Source organism: Argentina silus, assembly GCF_951799395.1.
Source record: "Argentina silus genome assembly, chromosome: 18".
Classification (NCBI taxonomy): domain Eukaryota; kingdom Metazoa; phylum Chordata; class Actinopteri; order Argentiniformes; family Argentinidae; genus Argentina; species Argentina silus.
Window position 1 is genome coordinate 15223108 of NC_139672.1, and position 19446 is coordinate 15242553.

The window sequence follows — 19446 nt, forward strand, 5'->3', positions numbered from 1 at the left end:
CCATAAGACTGGTTACAGACAGAATCAGAGCTACACACAAACATAAACCTTTTCATCCCGTCTCAGGGACAAAACCGTTTAAACACGCTCACCGAAACACACACAGGAACACACACACAGGAACACACACACAGGAACACACGTGCACACGCACACACAGGCACACACACACACAGGCACGCACGTTCACACGCGCACACACACACACGCAGGCACACACACACACACACACACACATAAACACGCACACACACAATCACACACCGTTCCTTATCAGTGTGTAAATGGGTATCGTGTTGCTGGTTTCAGCCGTGGGTTTAGGAGGGGCTTTAGGTGCTGCAGATGGGTTTGCAACAGTGTTTTTACTCCATTTGGGAGCATTAGAGTGAAGGCTTACCTCAGATTGTTATGTCGCTGTTTATGGTTATGTGATATCGCTGCGGTCCCAGCCTTGTGCTGTATGTCTGCGGGTCAGAGAAATACGGAATATGGTTGCCATGACGTCAGACACATCAATACTAATATTCGTCCTTCAAACGATCCCTCAAAACCCATCTTTTTAAACTCGCTATAACTGTATAACAGTTTTGCTTTTTATGTGTCTATCTATTCTTGTCCTCTCCATGGAATGGAATGTAGTGTCTTTGAGTACTGAGAAAAGCACTATACAAAATAAATGCATCATCATTATTATTATTATTAATATCAGTTGATCATGATAGCCACGACCCTGGGAGGAGCAGCGTTCTCTCCCTCCAGCTGCCTCAACCCACTACAGCCGCTTTCACAGCTCAATACAATACAACTCACATTCATTTGGTCGCTCAGCGCACAAAAGGACAATACACATGACACACTTGGCTCTGAACAGTAGTTTGTGTGATTGCGACGGCCCCTCTCTAAAGCCTCTCAAAGAAGCCTCTGCTTTTTTTCTGGTGAAAAGGAGTTGGCAGTGGTGTGTGCGTGCGAGTGTGCGTGCGTGCGTGCGTGCGTGCGTGCGTGTGAGTGTGAGCGTGTGTGTGTCAGGTCTGACTCTGCTTCACAGCTCCAGATGTGTGATTAAGCAGGTTGGTGCAGCAGCAGGGCCTGCAGGCGTGGGTCTCATCGTGGATGCTGCTCTGCTCGTTGGTGTGATAGTGATTCTCTGAACCGCTTCAAGGCAACACAACTTGAGCGCTTGAGCAATGTGCTTCGATATTGTTCAAATGAAAAGCACTTTACAAATTAAATGTATTATTATAATTATCATTCATTATTATTATTAGTGTGAGTGAGTGAGTGAGTGAGTGAGTGTGTGTGTGTGTGTGTGTGTGTGTGTGTGTGTGTGTGTGTGTGTTGTGTGTGTTTACGCGTGCGTGCGAGTCTCTGACCCACGTCTCCTCTGGTTATATGTGTGTGTGTGTGTGTGTGTGTATGTGTGTGTGTGTGTGTGTGTGTGTGTGTGTGTGTGTGTGTGTGTGTTCTAGGATCACCCTGAACGGGATGAAGGTGTCCCGGCCGGACGTGCGGATCGGACGCTACAGGATGATCAAACACGAGAGAGACAAGCACAACGAGCCCAACCCTCAGAGGTGTGATCTCCTCCTCCTTTTCTCTCCTTTCTTTCTTTTTTCTTCTTTTCATTCTTTTTTCTTTCTTTCTTTCTTTCTTTCTTTCCTTCTTTCTTTCTCTCCTTCTTTATTCCTCTCCTTCTTTCTTTCCTTCTTTCTTTCTCTTCTTCTTTATTCCTCCCCTTCATTCTTTCTTTCTTTCTTTCTTTTTTCTTTCTCTCCTTTCTTTCTTTCATTCTCTCCTTCTTTCTCTCTCTCCTTCTTTCTTTCCTTTTCTCCACCCTCTTCCTAAGTGTGAACTTGTCCGCTCCCCCCAAAAGGACTGGTGTGGAAGAGAGGTGATGGAAACCAATCCTTCACTGTACGCTTTCCAGTCCCACATAGTACACACTGTCACACACACACAAAAACAAAAAAACATTGAAAAACAAACTCCAACTGTCCCATCAATATCCCGGTATAATACCACTTCATCATAACACCTCGGTCCGTAAGCTTTCTTAAACATGGATTATCACTATTTATTCTCTGCTAAGAGGGCTCCTTCACGCATGGAGAACTCGGCCATCAACGACAGAGTAATCGATAGGCCGCTCCGCTGGCGTGCTGGTTGCAGCGGTGGCGTGCTGGTTGCAGCTCCGCTGGGTCTCATTGTTGCGAGACGGCACAAAGAAATCCAACGATCAGGCCTCGTTATTCAGAGCAATTATGACACACAGGACTGCAGCGGGAGCTGGCTGGGAAAGCTGTTACCAGTCGTATCGACCCCTTTCAGCCGCGTGTGAGGTACGGGGGGAGGCCGGCGGAGGTAGACATCGGGGGACGGCCGGGGCGGGGCCCGCCCGGCCGTCCCCCGGTTTCTACCTCCACCGGCCTCCTCTTGTGAAAGCGAGACGCCACAGGGTCGCCGTTTTCATCCTGGAGTCTCGCTTTTCTCTACAGGTTGTTATTTCAATGTCCCTCCCACTCGCTGTGCACAGATAACAGACTCAGGAGGCACACAGAAGTACACTCACTCAGGCAGGGAGGGAGGGAGGCAGGCAGGCAGGGAGGGAGGGAGGGAGGGAGGGAGGCGGGCAGGGAGGGAGGGAGGCAGGCAGGCAGGGAGGGAGGGAGGGAGGGAGGCAGGCAGGCAGGCAGGGAGGGAGGGAGGGAGGCAGGCAGGCAGGGAGGGAGGGAGGCAGGCAGGGAGGGAGGCAGGCAGGCAGGGAGGGAGGGAGGGAGGGAGGGAGGCAGTGGGATGAGTGGCTGAAACAATCCTAATAATGAACGCAGCAGCGGCAACAACAACAGACGCCGGTAGCACTGCTCGAGAGGCTGATCAACTCATTGCTAATGGAGATGAGCCAATGAGAGACAATGAGAGAATGTTAATGAATGAGTTGTTGTTGTTGCTGCTGCTGTTGTTGTTGTTGTTGTTGTTGTGACTGGGTGTAATGAATTGAAACGTGTCAGAGGTTGTAAGAGGGCTTTCTTTCAGAAGCCAGAGGAGCGTTGCACGGTAACAGTCGCTGCCGGTTTGGCCTAGTCCAGAGGAGGCTGGTGGAGGTAGAAATCGGAGGACGGAAAATTCCCTATTCTGTTCCATGCATTACAATGAGCCCGTCCTCTGATTTCTACCTCCACCAGCCTCCCCTGGTATCTGGGTATATTTGGAATTTTGATCATGGATAATCGACTCAACTCAAAACAACTAAATTCAGCTTTTCTCTATTGTGTCTGTTGGACAGGTGAAAGGATGGGGAATGATTCTGATCTGCTTATGCTCCCACCTTAAACAGATAATAACTTTAAATGCCCTATGAGGCCTTTATGAAACCCTGTACGAAGGCTTTGTTAAGCCATTGTACGTCGGGATTTAAAGTAAGCAGTTACCCTGCTTATCAAACAATCCCTGTCCGCCTGCCCTGACACGACAGCACAATCACACGCCTGCCATCTGCCGTGGTTTAAAGAGACTGTCTGTAGTGCCATCCACGCTCATTCAGGCAGGAGTAATCGCTCCCCGAGATGACACCAATTGAGATACATAGACAAAGAGGGGCAGGGTCAGACCGAGGTTTTTTTTCTTTTTTTGGGGGGGGGGGGGGGGGGGGCGGGCTGATGAGAATCAATAAATCATCGGCTCGGCTGAGAGGGTCTGTCGCCGTGGCGCCTGGTGATAGATGCCTCGGCGACGTTTGATCTAGCGTTCTGTGACGCCTTCCTTTGTCTTTATTCTGGAGGCTACACTGTCCTGATCTGTTCTTTTACTTTTTATTCTACTCTCCTCTCTCCCTCTCTCCCTGTCTCAGTTCTGTGTGTCCGTGACCTGGTAGTTGATGATAGTGATTTCAGCTTCATGTCAATGAGTGTAGCGTTCTCGTGATGCGTAACGCAGCCTAGGGATTGTTAGCCCAATATGTCGCCCTGGGACCATGACCAAGTCCTTTTGGTGTAATGGGGCATGTTCAGGCTTCGCGTGCGGTAGACCCAGGTTCGAACCTCCTACGGTCACACCACCCGATGCTCTTCCATGAGCAGCAGTAGAGAGGCGAGCCGAAGCCAGGCTCCACGCTAATCCCTTGGCCTCACTCTCACCCTTAGCGAAGGTGACAGACAGGGACACCCTTTAATTTGAACCGATAAATAATTCATAAGTCTTCAGGCGGAGAAAGGAAGCCCTTATTAGTTAGCGAAGCCTCCGCTCAGATTTTTGGAGCCATTGTTAACAGGCTTAGGGGATTATTTAAACACTGTTTTGATTTGAAATAGAAGAGATCTCCATTTTTATTATGAAGAATAGTGGCAAAGCACAGAGCATTGAAACGGGGGGTAATTGCTAATCTCTTGGAGCCGTTCAACAGGCAGACAGTGGGCTAGGTTTACTGACTGGTTCAACATACAGACAGTGCACTAGGCTGATTGACTGGTTTCAACAGGCAGACAGTGGGCTAGGTTTACTGACTGGTTCAACATACAGACAGTGGGCTAGGTTTACTGACTGGTTCAACATACAGACAGTGCACTAGGCTGATTGACTGGTTTCAACAGGCAGACAGTGCACTAGGCTGACTGACTGGTTTCTACATGCAGACAGTGGACTGGGCTGACTGACTGGTTATGCGTGAGTTGGCCTCTATTTTGGGGTATTAGGTCCCAAATAGGGGTTTTGAAGGTGCTTTGATCGTGGCTTACACACACACACACACACACACACACACACACACACACACACACACACACACACACACACACACAAGGTGCTTTGATCCTAGTGGCTAGGCCCTGAAGGCCCTGAGTCAGCTGATTAAGGTCTCTGATGCTTTTAATGATTATCTTCTTATATACTTTAATCTCTCCAAACAGACGCAGGCATGGAAGAAACACCCAAAGGTTTCTACCTGACACTCTTCTAACCCCCACCCCCCCCCCTATGTAGGCCATTGATAACTAGGTTTTTTAAGTCATTGCTGATTTAGCTTCTTCTTGTTTTTGATGTGTTTCATGTATGTCGAGGGAGGCTGCAAAGGGGGGAGCCAAGCCATAGTGTCTAGTCACCAGTGGAGGCTCTCTCCCTCTCAACGTGTGTTTGATGCCGTTCCCCATTCCGTTCCACGCATTGCAATGAGCCCGTCCTCCGACTTCTACCTCCGCCAGCCTCCCCTGATAGTCACCATTTCCAACGGTTGTTTGTTTCTTGAGAGAAGCCGCTGTGATCTATCATTGCACTCTAATGACTACCGCTGTACCTGTCTTCACTTGAAAAATACCCTTATCCTCCCTCCATAATTATCCCCGGGTTAACTAATTAGTTTACCGTGATTATGCAGCTCTTGTTTAAAAGCCTGTCTTAAAGTCCACACATTCCTAGACATCCTTCAGACTGACCTAGGGAGAGGGGGAGGGGGAGAGAGGGGGAGGGGGAGAGAGAGGGAGGGGGGAGAGAGAGAGGGAGGGGGGGGAGAGGGAAGGGGAGAGAGGGGGAGGGGGAGGGGGGAGAGAGAGGGAGGGGGGAGAGAGAGAGAGAAGGAGAGAGAGGGAGGGGGGGGGAGAGCGAGGAGAGGGAGTGGGAGAGAGAGAGGGAGGGAGGGGGAGAGAGGGGGAGGGAGAGAGCGAGAGGAGAGGGCATGCGTCGCCCGGTGTTTACCGAGGCGAATGTCGTTATTGTGGTTGTTGTGGTTGATGATAAATGTTTTACGTTAACACCTCTACATCTCCGTTACCGGGGCGGCGCGCGCGTCTTTGTTTGGTCAATCAGGAGACGGCGTCGGGGCGTAGTAACAGTGCGGCGTCCACCCTGCCATCGGAAGAAAGAGCGCCATTCATCACCATTCCCAAAGATTAGTTAGCGCTGCCTAGCACGCCACGCCAGGCCTCATGCATATTAAATTAATGGATATGAGCTCTTCGCGCACGCACACACACACACACAGTAGCATCCCTCTCAACATGCATCCATAAATCATCTCCTCAGGAGTGAGGAAAGGAGAGTGTTATTGCTCCGTTGGCTGGCTGGCTGGCTGGCTGGGCTGATGTGAATGTGAGTTGATACCAAAACATACATTAGGAGAGCTTTTAGTTTTTCAGTTGACTGCTGTGCTCTGGGAGCAGAACGCCGCCCGGCCTGGCGGTGACAGGACCCTGCGTAGTCGAAGTGGCGGTGAGGTAATGACAGGGGGCTGTCGCGGGCAGGAGATCATTGAGCGATTGGTTGATTAGGTGCCTCTGGTAGAGCACGGTCAGGCAGGCTATTGGCTTTACTCTGCACCTCGACATGGATTTATTCACAGATAAATATATCTCACCCACTCTCACTCTCTCCCCCCTCTCTCTCTCTCTCTTTCTCTCTTCATCCACTTCTCTCTCTCTCTTTCTCTCTTCATCCACTTATCTGTCTATCTCTCTCCTTCTCTCTCTTCATCCACTTATCTGTCTATCTCTCTCCCTCTCTCTCTTTCTCTCTCTTCATCCACTTCTCTCTCTCTCTCTTCATCCACTTCTCTCTCTCTTTCTCTCTCTTCATCCACTTCTCTCTCTCTCTCTTCATCCACTTCTCTCTCTCTCTCTTCATCCACTTCTCTCTCTCTCTCTCCCTCTTTTTCTAACACACTCTGTTTCTGCTACTCGCTTCCTCAATCTCTCTTTCATCTCTCTCTCTATCTCTCTCTCGTGCTCTTTTGCTCTCTTCTTTCATCTCTCGAGCTCTCTCCCAGCTTTCTCCTCCCCCCCCCCCCGCAGGGGTTTCTGGAGGGGGGGGGCACGGGGGGGGGGGGGGGGGGGGGGGGGGGGATTGACTCGTGTTCGTGTAGCCTAGCCTAACGGTTTATATCCGAGCACATAAAAAGAACATCTTGTTTGAACCCTCCGCTGCTCATTGGTGATTGGCTGTGCTCGACTGGTCCCTTTCTGCACTTTCTATAGCGGTCGTATGTACTCTGGTCTCCCTGCCTCCACCCAAACAGTCAGAGCATGTTTGAGCTAAAGCGCGCTGGAGCATTGTCGCTACAGCCATGAGACAATGAATGGTGGAGTGGCTGCAGATGGCTGAGTGGTGTCGGTCTACTGAGGTCCACTGCGTGCTCGTAGCACCACCTGTTGGCCGCTGTGGGAATAGCACGGACAAATTGGTCAGATTCACTGCACGCAGCACGTACAGGACACAGAGTAGCCTTGTAGGTAATGTGTGTAAGACATGCGGCAGGGGAGGCCGGCGGAGGTGGGAATCGGAGGACGGGCTCGTTGTAACGCACGGAACGGAATGAGGGACGGTGTTTCAACCATGCGCGTTTGATACCGATCGTCATTCCGTGCATTCCAACGAGCCCGTCCTCCGATGTCTACCTCCACCAGCCTCCTCCCCCGACACGCAGTAACGTGTTCTTTGTTTGCTATCGTGCTGACCTTTCACTGACCTTTCACTGACCTTTCACTGTCATTCATTTAATAACCAGCGTCGATGAGTCATCGTCTGAAATGGTAACGAGTCGTGACGCCCCTTGTCTCTTTTGCTTCCTTCCTGCCCCCCCCCCCCCCCCATCCAGGTTCAACAAGATCCAGAACACCAAGAACACCATGAAGAGGGACGGCATCAGCACGCTGACCTACCGGGTGGTGGGGGTGAAGAGGTACCCCCTCTACACCAACATCTCTGTGGAGATCGGCAAGCCTCCGCCCCGGCCCTTCAGGGGATAGAGAGACCCCCCCCCTCAACCACCAGACCTGGACTAGGACTAGGGGAGGGAGGGAGGGAGGGAGGGAGGGATGGATAGAATAGAATTGGATAAAATTCCCCAATCACTAGGATGACTAGGAGAGGAGGGAGGGAGGGAGGGAGGAGAGAGAGTAGAGGACCACATGCACAGAGAGCCTCTACAGACCTCCTCGCCCCACCCAGCCTCCCTCCCTCCCTCTCTCCTTTCCTTCCTTCCCTCCATCCCTCAGCCAGGACCCTGCCCCTCACAGCCCCCACGCCCCCCCCCCCCCCCCTCCCAGTGGAGATATACTGTAGACCCCCACTGCTGCAGAGCCCACAGCCCAACAGAGAGCCTCGAACCTGGGACCCTGACTCCTGGGGAAGGGGGCGATGGTGAGGGTTGGGGGGGACTAGCTCTCAGGAATAGACAAAGAGGAGGATATATATCACTTATCAGTCCAGATTAAGATTCAGACCCCCCAGGAATGATGACAGCGCTGCTTCTCTCGGAACACACACACACACACACACACACCGCACACACACACACAGTAACACACAAGCGACAGAGCTGTGTGTGTGTGTGTGGGTGGGGGTTCTGGTCACATGTATCTAGAAACGTGGTTCAACAAGAGTCATATCGGATCATTGACACACACAGAGGCGTCGGGGTTTCGGGTTCAGGGCACCTGAATCAAAACGAACTCCGGACCCCCAAATCAGATGATATATCACGACATGAATGTGTCCCTGCATCCGCTGCAGGACTCTCCCCCACCCCCCACCCCTCACCCCCGTTCCCTCACATTGACAATAGGTGGCGGAAAGCACCATTGTGCACCAAACCAACCAACCCCAACTCCAGTTTCTCTTTTTGTCAGTTTTCTTTTTTTTTTTTTTTTTTAAATAAAGACAGAGAATTGTGATTATCTGTGTAAACGAGGGGGGGGGGGGGGCATGTTGAAGCGATCAAAGACTTCCTGGGTAGCGCAGGATATTGCCACCGAGGGAATTTGCTCTCGGTCGTCCTGTACGGGTTAGAGAGCTAAGTGGAAGAGGATATGAACCAACTAAAAAGGAATGTTTCTGAGGAAACACCGAACCTCTGCTATGCTTCCGCTGGCGTATCTGACGGACCGGCTTCGTCGGTCGGCTTCTGGATCACGGAGGAGGTTGAGTACGGAGGCTTCGCGTTTGCGACGGACCGTGTAGACTATGCTTTATGACAATGGGACCTAACTGTTTTACAGGAGGATCGCCACTCGCTCCAACATACGTAGACGTTATGATCCGTATTCTTTTTTTTCTTTTTTTTTTTTTTAAACGCTATACCCCTTTTTTTTTTCCTGGGCAACTATAAGGCGTTCATAACCTTGTGGAGGAAATGGTGAATACCGATGTCTCTCTTGAGGAGCAGAGACCGTGGATCTCTCTCGTAGATCCTTAACGTTTTTGTAGCATCCTCGTTCGAGTGCAGAAGTGCGTTGCGTACCGTGTGATGTACCGTTCATACTGTTTCCATGTCAACATGAGCATAGCGCCCGTTCGATGAGCAATGCTAGTACGGGACGTACGTTGGGACGTACCAACTGAGGTGATAGAAACAGAACTGATAATGGCTATTTCCTCAGGATTGATTCACCAATTCCACTAATAATGATAACAATAATAACAATAATAATAATAATAATAATAATGAAACTTCCCAAAAAAGAACAAAAAAAGATCTACATTTCACAATGTCCTCCACTTGCGTATGAAAGCCGTGTAACGTCTGAATACGTATGCTTTTGTCTCTCACTTTTTCCTCTCTCTTCTTTCTCTCTCTCTCTCTCTTTTTTCCTTTTTTTTGTACTGCCTAAACACCAAACTGATGCCTTCGGAATTTCTATGAGGGGCAAGATAAGGAATGCTGCGTTCTAGGGATTTTTTTGTATTGACATTCCTGTACCGTGTGAAGTGACGTGGAACTCTCTTTTCTACTATCAATGGTGTCTCCTGGCCAGGCTTAAAACAGCGTGCGTTCAGAGATTGCCCGAGACCGACACTTCCCTTCTGTTGATTTTTGGAGAGCCTTTTAAAGACGGAGTGTAATTTCCTCTCCTCTCTTCAACACCCTCCACTGCCTTTTCTTTTCTTTTCTTTTCATTCCACGCCATCCCTCTCTCCATGTGCTCTGTGTTAGCAGTACAATGTTGTTTCTGTGCTCCAGTCAGAGACGTACACAGCTGTGTGTCTGAGGATCACTGGTCCTCTGCACTGATATCAGGGGAATCTCAGCAATCCTCTCTCTCTCTATCTGTGTGTCTTACTCTCTCTCTCTCTCTATCTGTGTCTTTCTCTTATCGCTGCCTCTCTCTTTCTCTCTCTTTCTCTCTCTCTCTTCTCTGCCCCCCCCCTTCTCTTTCTCTCTCTCTCTTTCTCTCTCTCTCTCTTTCTCTCTCTCTCTCTCGTCATGTTGCTGCCTTTTCGTGTCTGAGTGCATTACTACTGGTGTGGGTTGCTGCTGTGACCCTGGGTAGCAGAGCGCCACAGAGAGTGAACACGCATCGCTCGGCCCTGGACATGTACTGGAATGTGCTTCTACGATCATTTGTTTGTCATTACCTCTGTGAAACGAGTGTGTTACGTTACGTTATGTTATGTTCGGTTATGTTATGTTATGTTATGTTATGTTTTGTCATCTGGTGGCTGCGGAATGCAGGACTTTCGAGTTTCAAATGTCAACTGTCATTCCAACTGCTTCTCCAGGCGTTTTGTGTATATCCCATGTGAAGGGAAAAGACTACAGTATGCATCATGCTGTGTATATCAGACTCTGTATGGACTCGATGGTCGTTCCTTACAGGAGCATGGCAGGGGAGGCTGGTGGAGAGGTAGAAATCGGAAGACAGGCCAGCCTCCCCTGAACTGAACTGAGTCGAAACTACTGATGACTGTCGATTTCTGTAAAGACATTTTATTTTTTATTTTTTTTCAAGATCCAGGTGAGCTTCCATCGTCTTACGTCAGGTGTCGTCACTCTGGCACAACCCCGCCCCGCCTGAACTGCAGAGTGGAACGGAGTGGCGCCGTCTGTCGTAAGACCATGGATGAGCTTCAGAAGTTCTGAATATGTTTCAGTCATTCACTATACTGTACTTTAATGGTCCACTAGTAAGCCCCTCCCCCCCCACTATCCCAAGCATTGAAGCTATGGTATCACCTGAATATAGGTATTCTGCAGATTTGCTGTGACACACATCAACGAGGGAACCTATATTTTCTGACGTTGGGGTGGGTATTGTACAGCACGACCTTAAGTAGACACCAGGGGAGGCAGGTGGAGGTAGAACATCGGAGGACGGGGCTCATTGTAATGCATGGAACGGAATGAGGAATGTTTGATACCATTCCTCATTCCCTTCCATGCATTACGGTACAGTGAAGCCCGTCCTCCGATGTTCTACCTCCACCAGCCTCCCCTGATAAGAGACATCCTGCCCAGGACTGTCTGTCACAATGAGTCCAGCTGCAAAACAGTGATATGGTGAAACTCTAAATCAACACCTCTTCTCCTCACACACAGTCAGACATGATTATCTTGGGTTTTGTTCAGGAAGTTGGGGAAGTTGTGAGGCATCATCTTCTTCTTCTTCTGTTTCTTCTAACCATGTTATTGATGTAGACACGGGTCAAAGCAAAGCTGAAAGGTTGTGTACTTGCGTACTTGCGTGCTATCCTGTGTCCAGCACTTTGAAGTCTTGGAAATCTGTGTCACTTTTTTCCGTATCATGTTGCCAGATTATCAGATACTCTCTTATTTATCCGTTATCCCCATGTTGCCAGATACTTTGCGCGGTTTCCCTCCCTCTAGGTTTCATCCGTATACCCATTGAGCAACCACAACCCCTCTCCCTTTATGGTCCGAAATGTCATCTGAAGGAAGAGCAGGGAAGAGCTGAGAAGAGCTGAGAAGAGCGGGAAACTGACTGAGAAACATGGTGATGGGACGAAGGCAATGGAGACGAACATCTGTTCTACCGACTGCTTCAGGCCTTCAAGCCTGTGTGCGTTTTTAAAGATTTACCGTATCTATCTAGGTTCTTTTGTACATTGAATGTTGAAAATGTTATATCTTATATAGAATGCATAATGTCATATCAAACCTACTTTTTCTATACAATCAATAAATCGGATGGTTAAAGGAGTGTTACGGCGCGCGTGTGTGCGTGTGTGTGTGTGTGTGTGCGCGTGTGTGTGTGAGATGGTTGTTTCCTTTGTCTGATGAGATGATTTTCACCTGAGTCCCTGGCAAGGACGGCTGGTAATGGTGTTCTTATCCGTTGTTTCCTGTTGCCATGGCATTCAAAGAACCCAGTTAAAACCTTGTTATTGGTTCAGTCTTTGGGGAGAAGGAGGGAACATACAAGGAGGAGCTGAGCTATTTGATAGCCCTGTTGGAAGTGCATACTTCCTTCCTTCCTCTCTTGCTTCCTTCCTTCCTCTCTTCCTTCCTTCCTCCTTCCTTACTTCCTCTCTTTCTTCCACTCTTCCTTCCTTCCTCTCTTCCTCCCACTTTTCCTTCCTTCCTTCCTTTCTTCCTCCATGCCTTGAAGTAATAACTGATCTATCATGATTGGATAGATCAAAGCAAGCAACCTTTCCACTGCATTTCTTTTCACCAATCAGTGATTTCTTGAGAGGAAGAAAGTAAAAGTAGGATGCCTTCTGAGAGCACTGAAACAGAAACAGAGCCACAGCTTCAACCCCTCCTGCTTCCAAAGAAGTGGAGCTGATAGCGGAAATAATAAATAATAAAATAATAAAAAACACAATTTCACAAATGAGTGAATGTAATGGCTGAGGCTCTGCTGTTCCTTGGGCTTATACGTCTGCATGTCAGAGGGAGGTTAAAGAACGACGCTATATTACCACGGATGAAATTGAAAGCGCAACTGATTTGTTATTAGACTGAACTTGGCTTTGAGAGGCTCCCCGGAACGAGGATACAACCCTTGTTTCTAACAGGGAGGGGGAACGTGCGAATGAGCCAAACTGTTCTGTGGAGAAATAGGACTTCAGAAAAAGACTTGAGAGAAAAGGGAACTTTTTAGAGTTGAGGGAACAATGTGATAGCCGACTAAAAGCCAAAGGAACGGGTTGTTCCAAGGTCGTCCGTGAGTCTGTTCGTTGCAGCTGTCGCCGAGGCTGAACCGCACCAGAACAGGAACCAGAAGTGATATTGTTGAGGGGCCGGCGCCGTCCCCAAACTGTCAACGCCAAACATTTGGATGGAAATTGCCAATATCCCCATAGCAACAAGAGACCCACAGTAATAAATAAACATTCTAAAACACAACACTAATCTCACAGACACACGCGCACACAAAACCACACAGAAACACATACACACACACAAAAAAGACACACACACAGAAACACATACACATACAAAAAAAAACACACACACACAAAACCACACACAGAAACACATACACACAAAAATAAACCACACACACATACATATCGTATGCATCCAGGTGACAGTTGGACAGTTAGTGGACGTACAAAGTATTTTATTTTCTTAGGTGTATATTGGGGATTGGATAATAACAGCGATGGAGAATACCAGAGGCATGAGTAAAACAAACCACGTACAACATCTTCAACTCCATCACCAAGAGAGACTTTGTTGCATTAACAGAGTCCAATCAACCAACTGCTGCAGGGGAGGTTGGTGGAGGTAGAAATCGGAGGACGGGCTCATTGTAATGGAATGGGGAATGGTATCAAACTTGTGTGTGTGTGTGTGTGCGCGATACCAGGATGGGCTCACGTGTGTTTGATACCGTTCCTCATTCCGTTCCATGCATTGCCCGTCCTCCGATTTCTACCGCCACCAGCCTCCACTGAACCGCTGTATGAGATGTAAAGGTGAGATGATGATTGAATGGTTGTTGGACATGACATGGTTTGGGGTTTGAGATACATTGGGATACGTTCCATCCATGCCAGCATGGACCAATATGCAGCTAGCTACATACAAACACACATACAAACACACACAGTCTCTGTCTACACTCCTTTTTGGTTATCATGCAGTGCAGGGGAGGCTGGCGGAGGTAGAAATCGGAGGACGGGCTCATTGTAATGAAAGGGATGAGGAATGGGCTCGTTGTCATGCAAACACGTGTTTGATACCATTCCTGATTCTATTCCACGCATCACAATGAGCCCCGTCCCCCGGTTTTTCTACCCCCACCGCCCTCCCCTGATGCAGTGGTCCCTTATGGGTGTGATGGATGGTGGAGGCAGACAGTAGTTTTTATATCCAGACCTAGAGCTACATTCTTACAGTCGATTATAGTCTTGTGCATTACAACTGTAATGTCAAGCTGTGTATTGTATAAACTATCAAAGTTAATATAATTAGAACATGCTTCTTATTCTAGCATTCACCTACGTTACCTCACAATTCGTGCATACATTTCATGAACGCGTTTATGATTAAGTTCAGATATGGCGTTAAACTGTTAGCCACAGGACCTCCGTTCAAATTATAACCATTACAGTTGGTCAAATATCCTCAGGTATCGCTTTAGGATCAGGGGAGGCTGGTGGAGGTAGAAATCGGAGGATGGACTCATTGTAATGCATCGAACGAAATGAGGAATGGTATCAAACACGTTCCATGCATTACAATGAGCCCGTCCTCCGATTTCTACCTCCACCAGCCTCCCCTGTTTAGGATGGTTGTTATAATCTAGTACACTATACTGGAGGGTTCTTATTAGTGTAGAACAAGCTACTTCACCTGCTGAGCTGTTGTCTAATACAAACACAAGCAGAGGTCTCAAAGTCTGGTCAGGGAAACTTTCAGAGTCTATTGGGTCAAACTACCGCCTCCTTTAACTTCATCATACATAAGGAAACCAGGTTTTAGGCAATTGCCTGATAACATTTCGAAATGAATGTACACGTGATAATTGGCCTGACAACTATTTGAAACTGGTGTAGCCATTGATGACAATACATGGAAACGAATATCACAATGTAAAAATGTCAACAACAACAACATCTACCTTTAGGTGAGGGGGTTTAGAGAAGGCAAAACTGCATACTGGATATCACTGCTGCTAAGGTGTTTGTGCTACAAGCTACATGATACATGCTACATATCAGTGCCTCTCCAGATCTGAGCCAAAATAGTATGTATGTTTATTTTTTTTTAAATCCTTGAGGTGCACTTGATGAAGCTTGCCCGGTCTACCATTAACCTTGACTGCTCTATTTCTGGGACTATTCCATCGGGGGCCCATGCTAACTCAACGACACCTCAACTATTTGACAATAAAATACAACTATTTGGACTCATATCATCTGCTCTGGTCCCCGTGATGACCCCCAGATGACCTCTGGTCCCCGTGATGACCCCCAGATGACCTCTGGTCCGGTTTGTTCAGTTCTGCTGCGGGCTCGGGCTCGGGCTGGGCTTGGGCTCAGGGGTACAGTTGCGTACGCGAGCGCAGGTGGCCAGGCGGTTCCCCTCCCAGTACCCCGCATCCTGGCCGTCATGGCAACGACACTTGGTGCAAGAGTCCACCCACACAGGCTCACCCCCGGGGATCACCTGACTCCGAGTCGTGTCCACGTAGCAGTTTGGACCTGAGGGGCAGACATATACACACACACACATACATGCACATACACACACACACACACATACACGCATATACACACACATACGTGCACACAAACACACGCAGGGCACATTATGATCAGTGATTTGTGCACAGATAATAACACCTGTGATGTTTTAATCCCAAAATGTCTGTATCGAGTTTAGAGCTACTGTAATTGAAAATTATACACTTTTGATTACATGGTTCACCTACAATGAAACAATGGATCCAGCTTCAGTGGACTATTTTACAACTCAATAAACTTCCTTTTAAAACCTGTCTCGCTGCATCAAAAACGAGACGATTCATCACCGCTAATGGTGCGTGAAGTGGATTATTGCTCACGCTGATATAGGCATATTTCTCCCTCCCATTTGTTTGGCTAAATTATTACCTTCATATATTGTTGCTGGCTGAGCTGTCAGCGCTAATGTAAGGAGGCCAGCCGCATGGGGCTGATTATGAAGGAGCGTTTCTGCTCGGGTAGAAACAACACGATGTGAGGCAGCACGGGCAGCACTTTGTCTTCCTGCAGCTGTCGAGCTCACCTGTTATTAGTGTTTAGCTGGCGTGAGTAGAAACCAGGAGGGTAAGTGGCATTTGCGTGTGAAAATGTGAAATGCATTTCCCTCCGTTGTTTATCTTTTGTAGGCAGCCCGCTCGTATGAAAAAAAGGGGGGACTCTGTATGAAAGAGCCGCGGTTTCAGGGAGTAGACTGATCCCAGCTGCGCTCTGAGCGGATGCACTGTGAATGACGTTTTCCGTTGCGAGCTAAAGTGTGCTGAGAGACGTGAAATGCACTTTGAATAAAGTTGGGTCAGGAAGTAGACTTAGCCTCCTTGCACTTTGAATAAAGTTGGGTCAGGAAGTAGACCTACCCTCCTTGCACTTTGACTAAAGTTGGGTCAGGAAGTAGACTTACCCTCCTTGCACTTTGACTAAAGTTGGGTCAGGAAGTAGACTTACCCTCCTTGCACCTCGGGCAGCACTTGCCCTTCTCGTAGAGGGGGTCGACGCAGGGCGGGGGGGCGCAGTCTGCCACCAGACAACGGGCAATGCCATCGTTGTCACAGGTACACTGCTCGCACTCGGACGGCTGCCAACCACACACACACACACACACGCATGCACACACACACACACACACACACACAAACATGCACACACACACACACACACACACACACACAGAGAGAGAGTGAGACACACAGTATGGTCTTTAGATTGCTCAGATCTGTTCTTTTCACATCGTCCTTGACAGTCAATGCTATAACCAACTGTAGTGTAGAGTGTATTTATTATACAGTAGACGCCAGCCTGAAGCCTCTCTGAAAGACATCTATGAAAGAAGAGAGAGGTCAAACGTGTGAGATGTTATGTTTCCTCCCCTGCCAGAATAGTGAAGACGTTAGCAGCCGTCATCTCCACATGTGGTGGAGAGGCGGAGGGAGGGAGGGAGGGAGGCGGAGGGAGGGAGGGAGGGAGGCGGAGGGAGGGAGGGAGGCGGAGGGAGGGAGGGAGAGGGAGGGAGGGAGGGAGGCCAAGGTCTGGTTAACTGGAGTGGAAGGAGGCAGCAGTGGGAGCTGAAGGCTAAACGTCTGCTCCCCTCTCCTGGCCCGGCTGCATCAGAAGCCTGTGATTATCCCCTGGGGGCCCGGCCATTAACCATAATAACCTAATCAGGAAGACAATGAAGCACACTCGAACATCGCTCTGCCTCGCCCTCTGGGTCTCTGTCAGGGTCATTTTGTATTCTCATCCATCGACAAGAGGTTGAGAAAGGTTGTTGAATAATATTGTGTTGAATAATGGCTGTTGAATAATGGCTGTTGAATAATGGCGTGTGGATACAATCGGTTTGTTTCTCTCATCAGAAGAGAAGCAAAGGAAAGTGGTTAGAGTGTTGTGTTTGTAATAGTATAGACTAGACTAGAATAGAATGGATTGAATAGATATATTAGACTAGAATAGAATAGAATAGATTGAATAGATAGATTAGACTAGACTAGAATAGAATGGAATGGAATAGGATAAAATAGAATAGAATAGATTGGACTAGACTGGACTGGAATAGGATAGGATAGAATGGAATGGAATAGAATGTGCCTGTGATAATGGACATTCTGCTCTGCTCTCAACCCCCAGACCACACAGTGCAGTCCCTGTCACTCACTGCTGTTCTCTATCTGAACGCTTGTCTCAGTGGAAAATGTTTGGATGGTTTCAACAATTATCACAATGTAGGCTAGATGCTACTTCTGAGTCGGAGAGCACCAGCAGCAATACATGTAGTGCATACTGTAGTCACATTTCCAAAACGAACCACGGTGTGGCGCCATTTATACATTTTGGAACATCCCAGTCGGCGCGCTCAGTGCCAAAAAATCGCCCACATGATATTTCGATGCTTTTTAGCAACGGGTGATAATAGGCTTACACGTCTGCTGTTAGTTACCTTTTCTTGGTCATGAGACACATTGCTGTCACTTTTCTGAGGGAAAATGAAAAGTCAAATAGCCTAAAATAGGCAAAAGAGAAATGTCAGGCTTTTAAACCATTTCCAAAGGTTGGAGATGCGTTATTACGCACAGGATCACAGATTTCAGAGGACGGTAACATCACCGACCACATCATATAAACTCAGATTAGATATACTTTTTTTTCAAGAAAATGTATAGGGCCTATATTTGAGAAGACATTACAAAGCATTATGCAAACATTCATCTCATGCCATGTAGTCTAACAGAGTCAAGTCTATTACCTGGAAGTTTTGTCCCAGTTCGTACACCTCTCCCCGGTACTCGCAACCTATCTTCTCGCACCGGGGGCAGCAGTCTGTCGGATAGTGGCTGACATGGATGCACGCGGCGGGCAGAGAGGTGCACTCCGTCCGGGCACAAGCCGAGCCCTCTGTGGTGCATTCACACTGCGTGCAGTGGTCCGAGTCGAGAAAGTACCATTCTCCCACGTAGTAGACGCTGCCGTTCGCATCACAGGTGTTCTCCTGTCCTGCCACCGAGAAGGCAAGACCGGTGGACCGGAGACAGAACAGAAGAGCCACCACGGACCGTAAAATCCTCACCGATCGGTAGCGCGCATTGGAAAGCATTTTCATGACAAAAAAGTATCCAAAACTACCACAAAGATTGAGTACGTTCCAATGTTCAGGCAATAAAACAAACTTTTTTCACGTTTCACTTTAGGCTACTGTTTATGAATGTAGAGAAGTTTCTTCCACATTGTTACAGAATGTAAAATTGTCATAACATTTCCCCAAAACAATAGTCTTTAACAGTAGCCTATACAGAACGGCAATGTTCTCGGTTGCGTTCGCGGGTCTCGCATCTGGGACAGAAACTTGCAGAGAGAAGGAAAGTTATTACGCCTCTATGGGGGTTATGTTTCAATTTACACGTGACTACCAGTCTAACCAGTGCTCAAACTGAGGTCCGTCCCTCCGTCAATATCTGTGCGCAATATCTTTCACATTATGGGGAAAAAAATGTCGTTCTGGCAATTATCGTTCTGGCAATTTACAATGTGTTGTGGATCTCCTCCTCATTGTGAAATTATAGATGGTGATTTTTTTGGTGATTAATGTGAAGAAAATGACTGATTTTTAGTTTTAAAATCAGTTTTTGCAATAGTTAACTGAAAACAATGATGTGATAACGTCCGAATTCCCCCCCATGTTTAAACAATATTTATACGGGCCAAAATATGTTTATTTAATTTCATGATCATTGCAAAACTTTATTATAACTATGTTCTTTTTTTTCATATTTTTTATATTTTTTTTATATTAAACCTTCTGTTAGAAATAGATTATTATAGCAAAGGAGAGGCGGCGAATCTCGCGATGTTTTCCCCTTGGAGACAAGAATGTTTACACTGGATACAGGAAGCAACAAGGTAAGTTTACCCTCCGTAGCTATAGCATCGCACAAAACAGAGGGTTTCTGTTAATAGTTTCACTGTATAATATTTACTTTTAAGCACAAATATATGGGCTCTTTTATTATTCCATAAATGCTCTTCCTGAGCTGATTTTATATG

The 19446-nt window shown here is 47.7% G+C and overlaps 2 protein-coding genes across 2 annotated transcripts in view; one reads left to right on the plus strand and one right to left on the minus strand.

Moving 5' to 3' along the window:
• b4galt2 (UDP-Gal:betaGlcNAc beta 1,4- galactosyltransferase, polypeptide 2) overlaps positions 1-7724 on the plus strand; it is a gene marked incomplete at both ends in the record, with an annotated part of 74407 nt that extends 66683 nt beyond the window's left edge. The window contains 2 exons of the mRNA XM_083690226.1: positions 1467-1571; positions 7574-7724. Of these exons, the coding sequence (XP_083546352.1) occupies positions 1467-1571; positions 7574-7724 (256 nt within the window). The remainder of the gene's footprint in view (positions 1-1466; positions 1572-7573) is intronic.
• Positions 7725-13266: 5542 nt separating this feature from the next.
• Positions 13267-18736, minus strand: LOC310818805 (von Willebrand factor C domain-containing protein 2-like). Its single transcript, XM_083689847.1, has 3 exons — positions 18152-18736; positions 16357-16486; positions 13267-15372 (listed from the first exon to the last, which is right to left on the minus strand). The coding sequence occupies exons 1-3, from the start codon at positions 18503-18505 to the stop codon at positions 15167-15169; spliced, it is 690 nt and encodes a 229-aa protein (XP_083545973.1). The 5' UTR covers positions 18506-18736; the 3' UTR covers positions 13267-15166.
• Positions 18737-19446: the final 710 nt, after the last annotated feature.

Bases quoted from the DNA above. Each gene is read 5' to 3' on its own strand.
- LOC310818805 (XM_083689847.1), bottom strand. From the start codon at position 18,505: ATGAAAATGCTTTCCAATGCGCGCTACCGATCGGTGAGGATTTTACGG. The intron at 16,487-18,151 runs GTAATAGACTTG...TGTGGTTGGCAG, and splicing joins AACTGGGACAAAACTTCCAG to CCGTCCGAGTGCGAGCAGTG. The intron at 15,373-16,356 runs GTAAGTCTACTT...TCTGCCCCTCAG, and splicing joins CTGCCCGAGGTGCAAGGAGG to GTCCAAACTGCTACGTGGAC.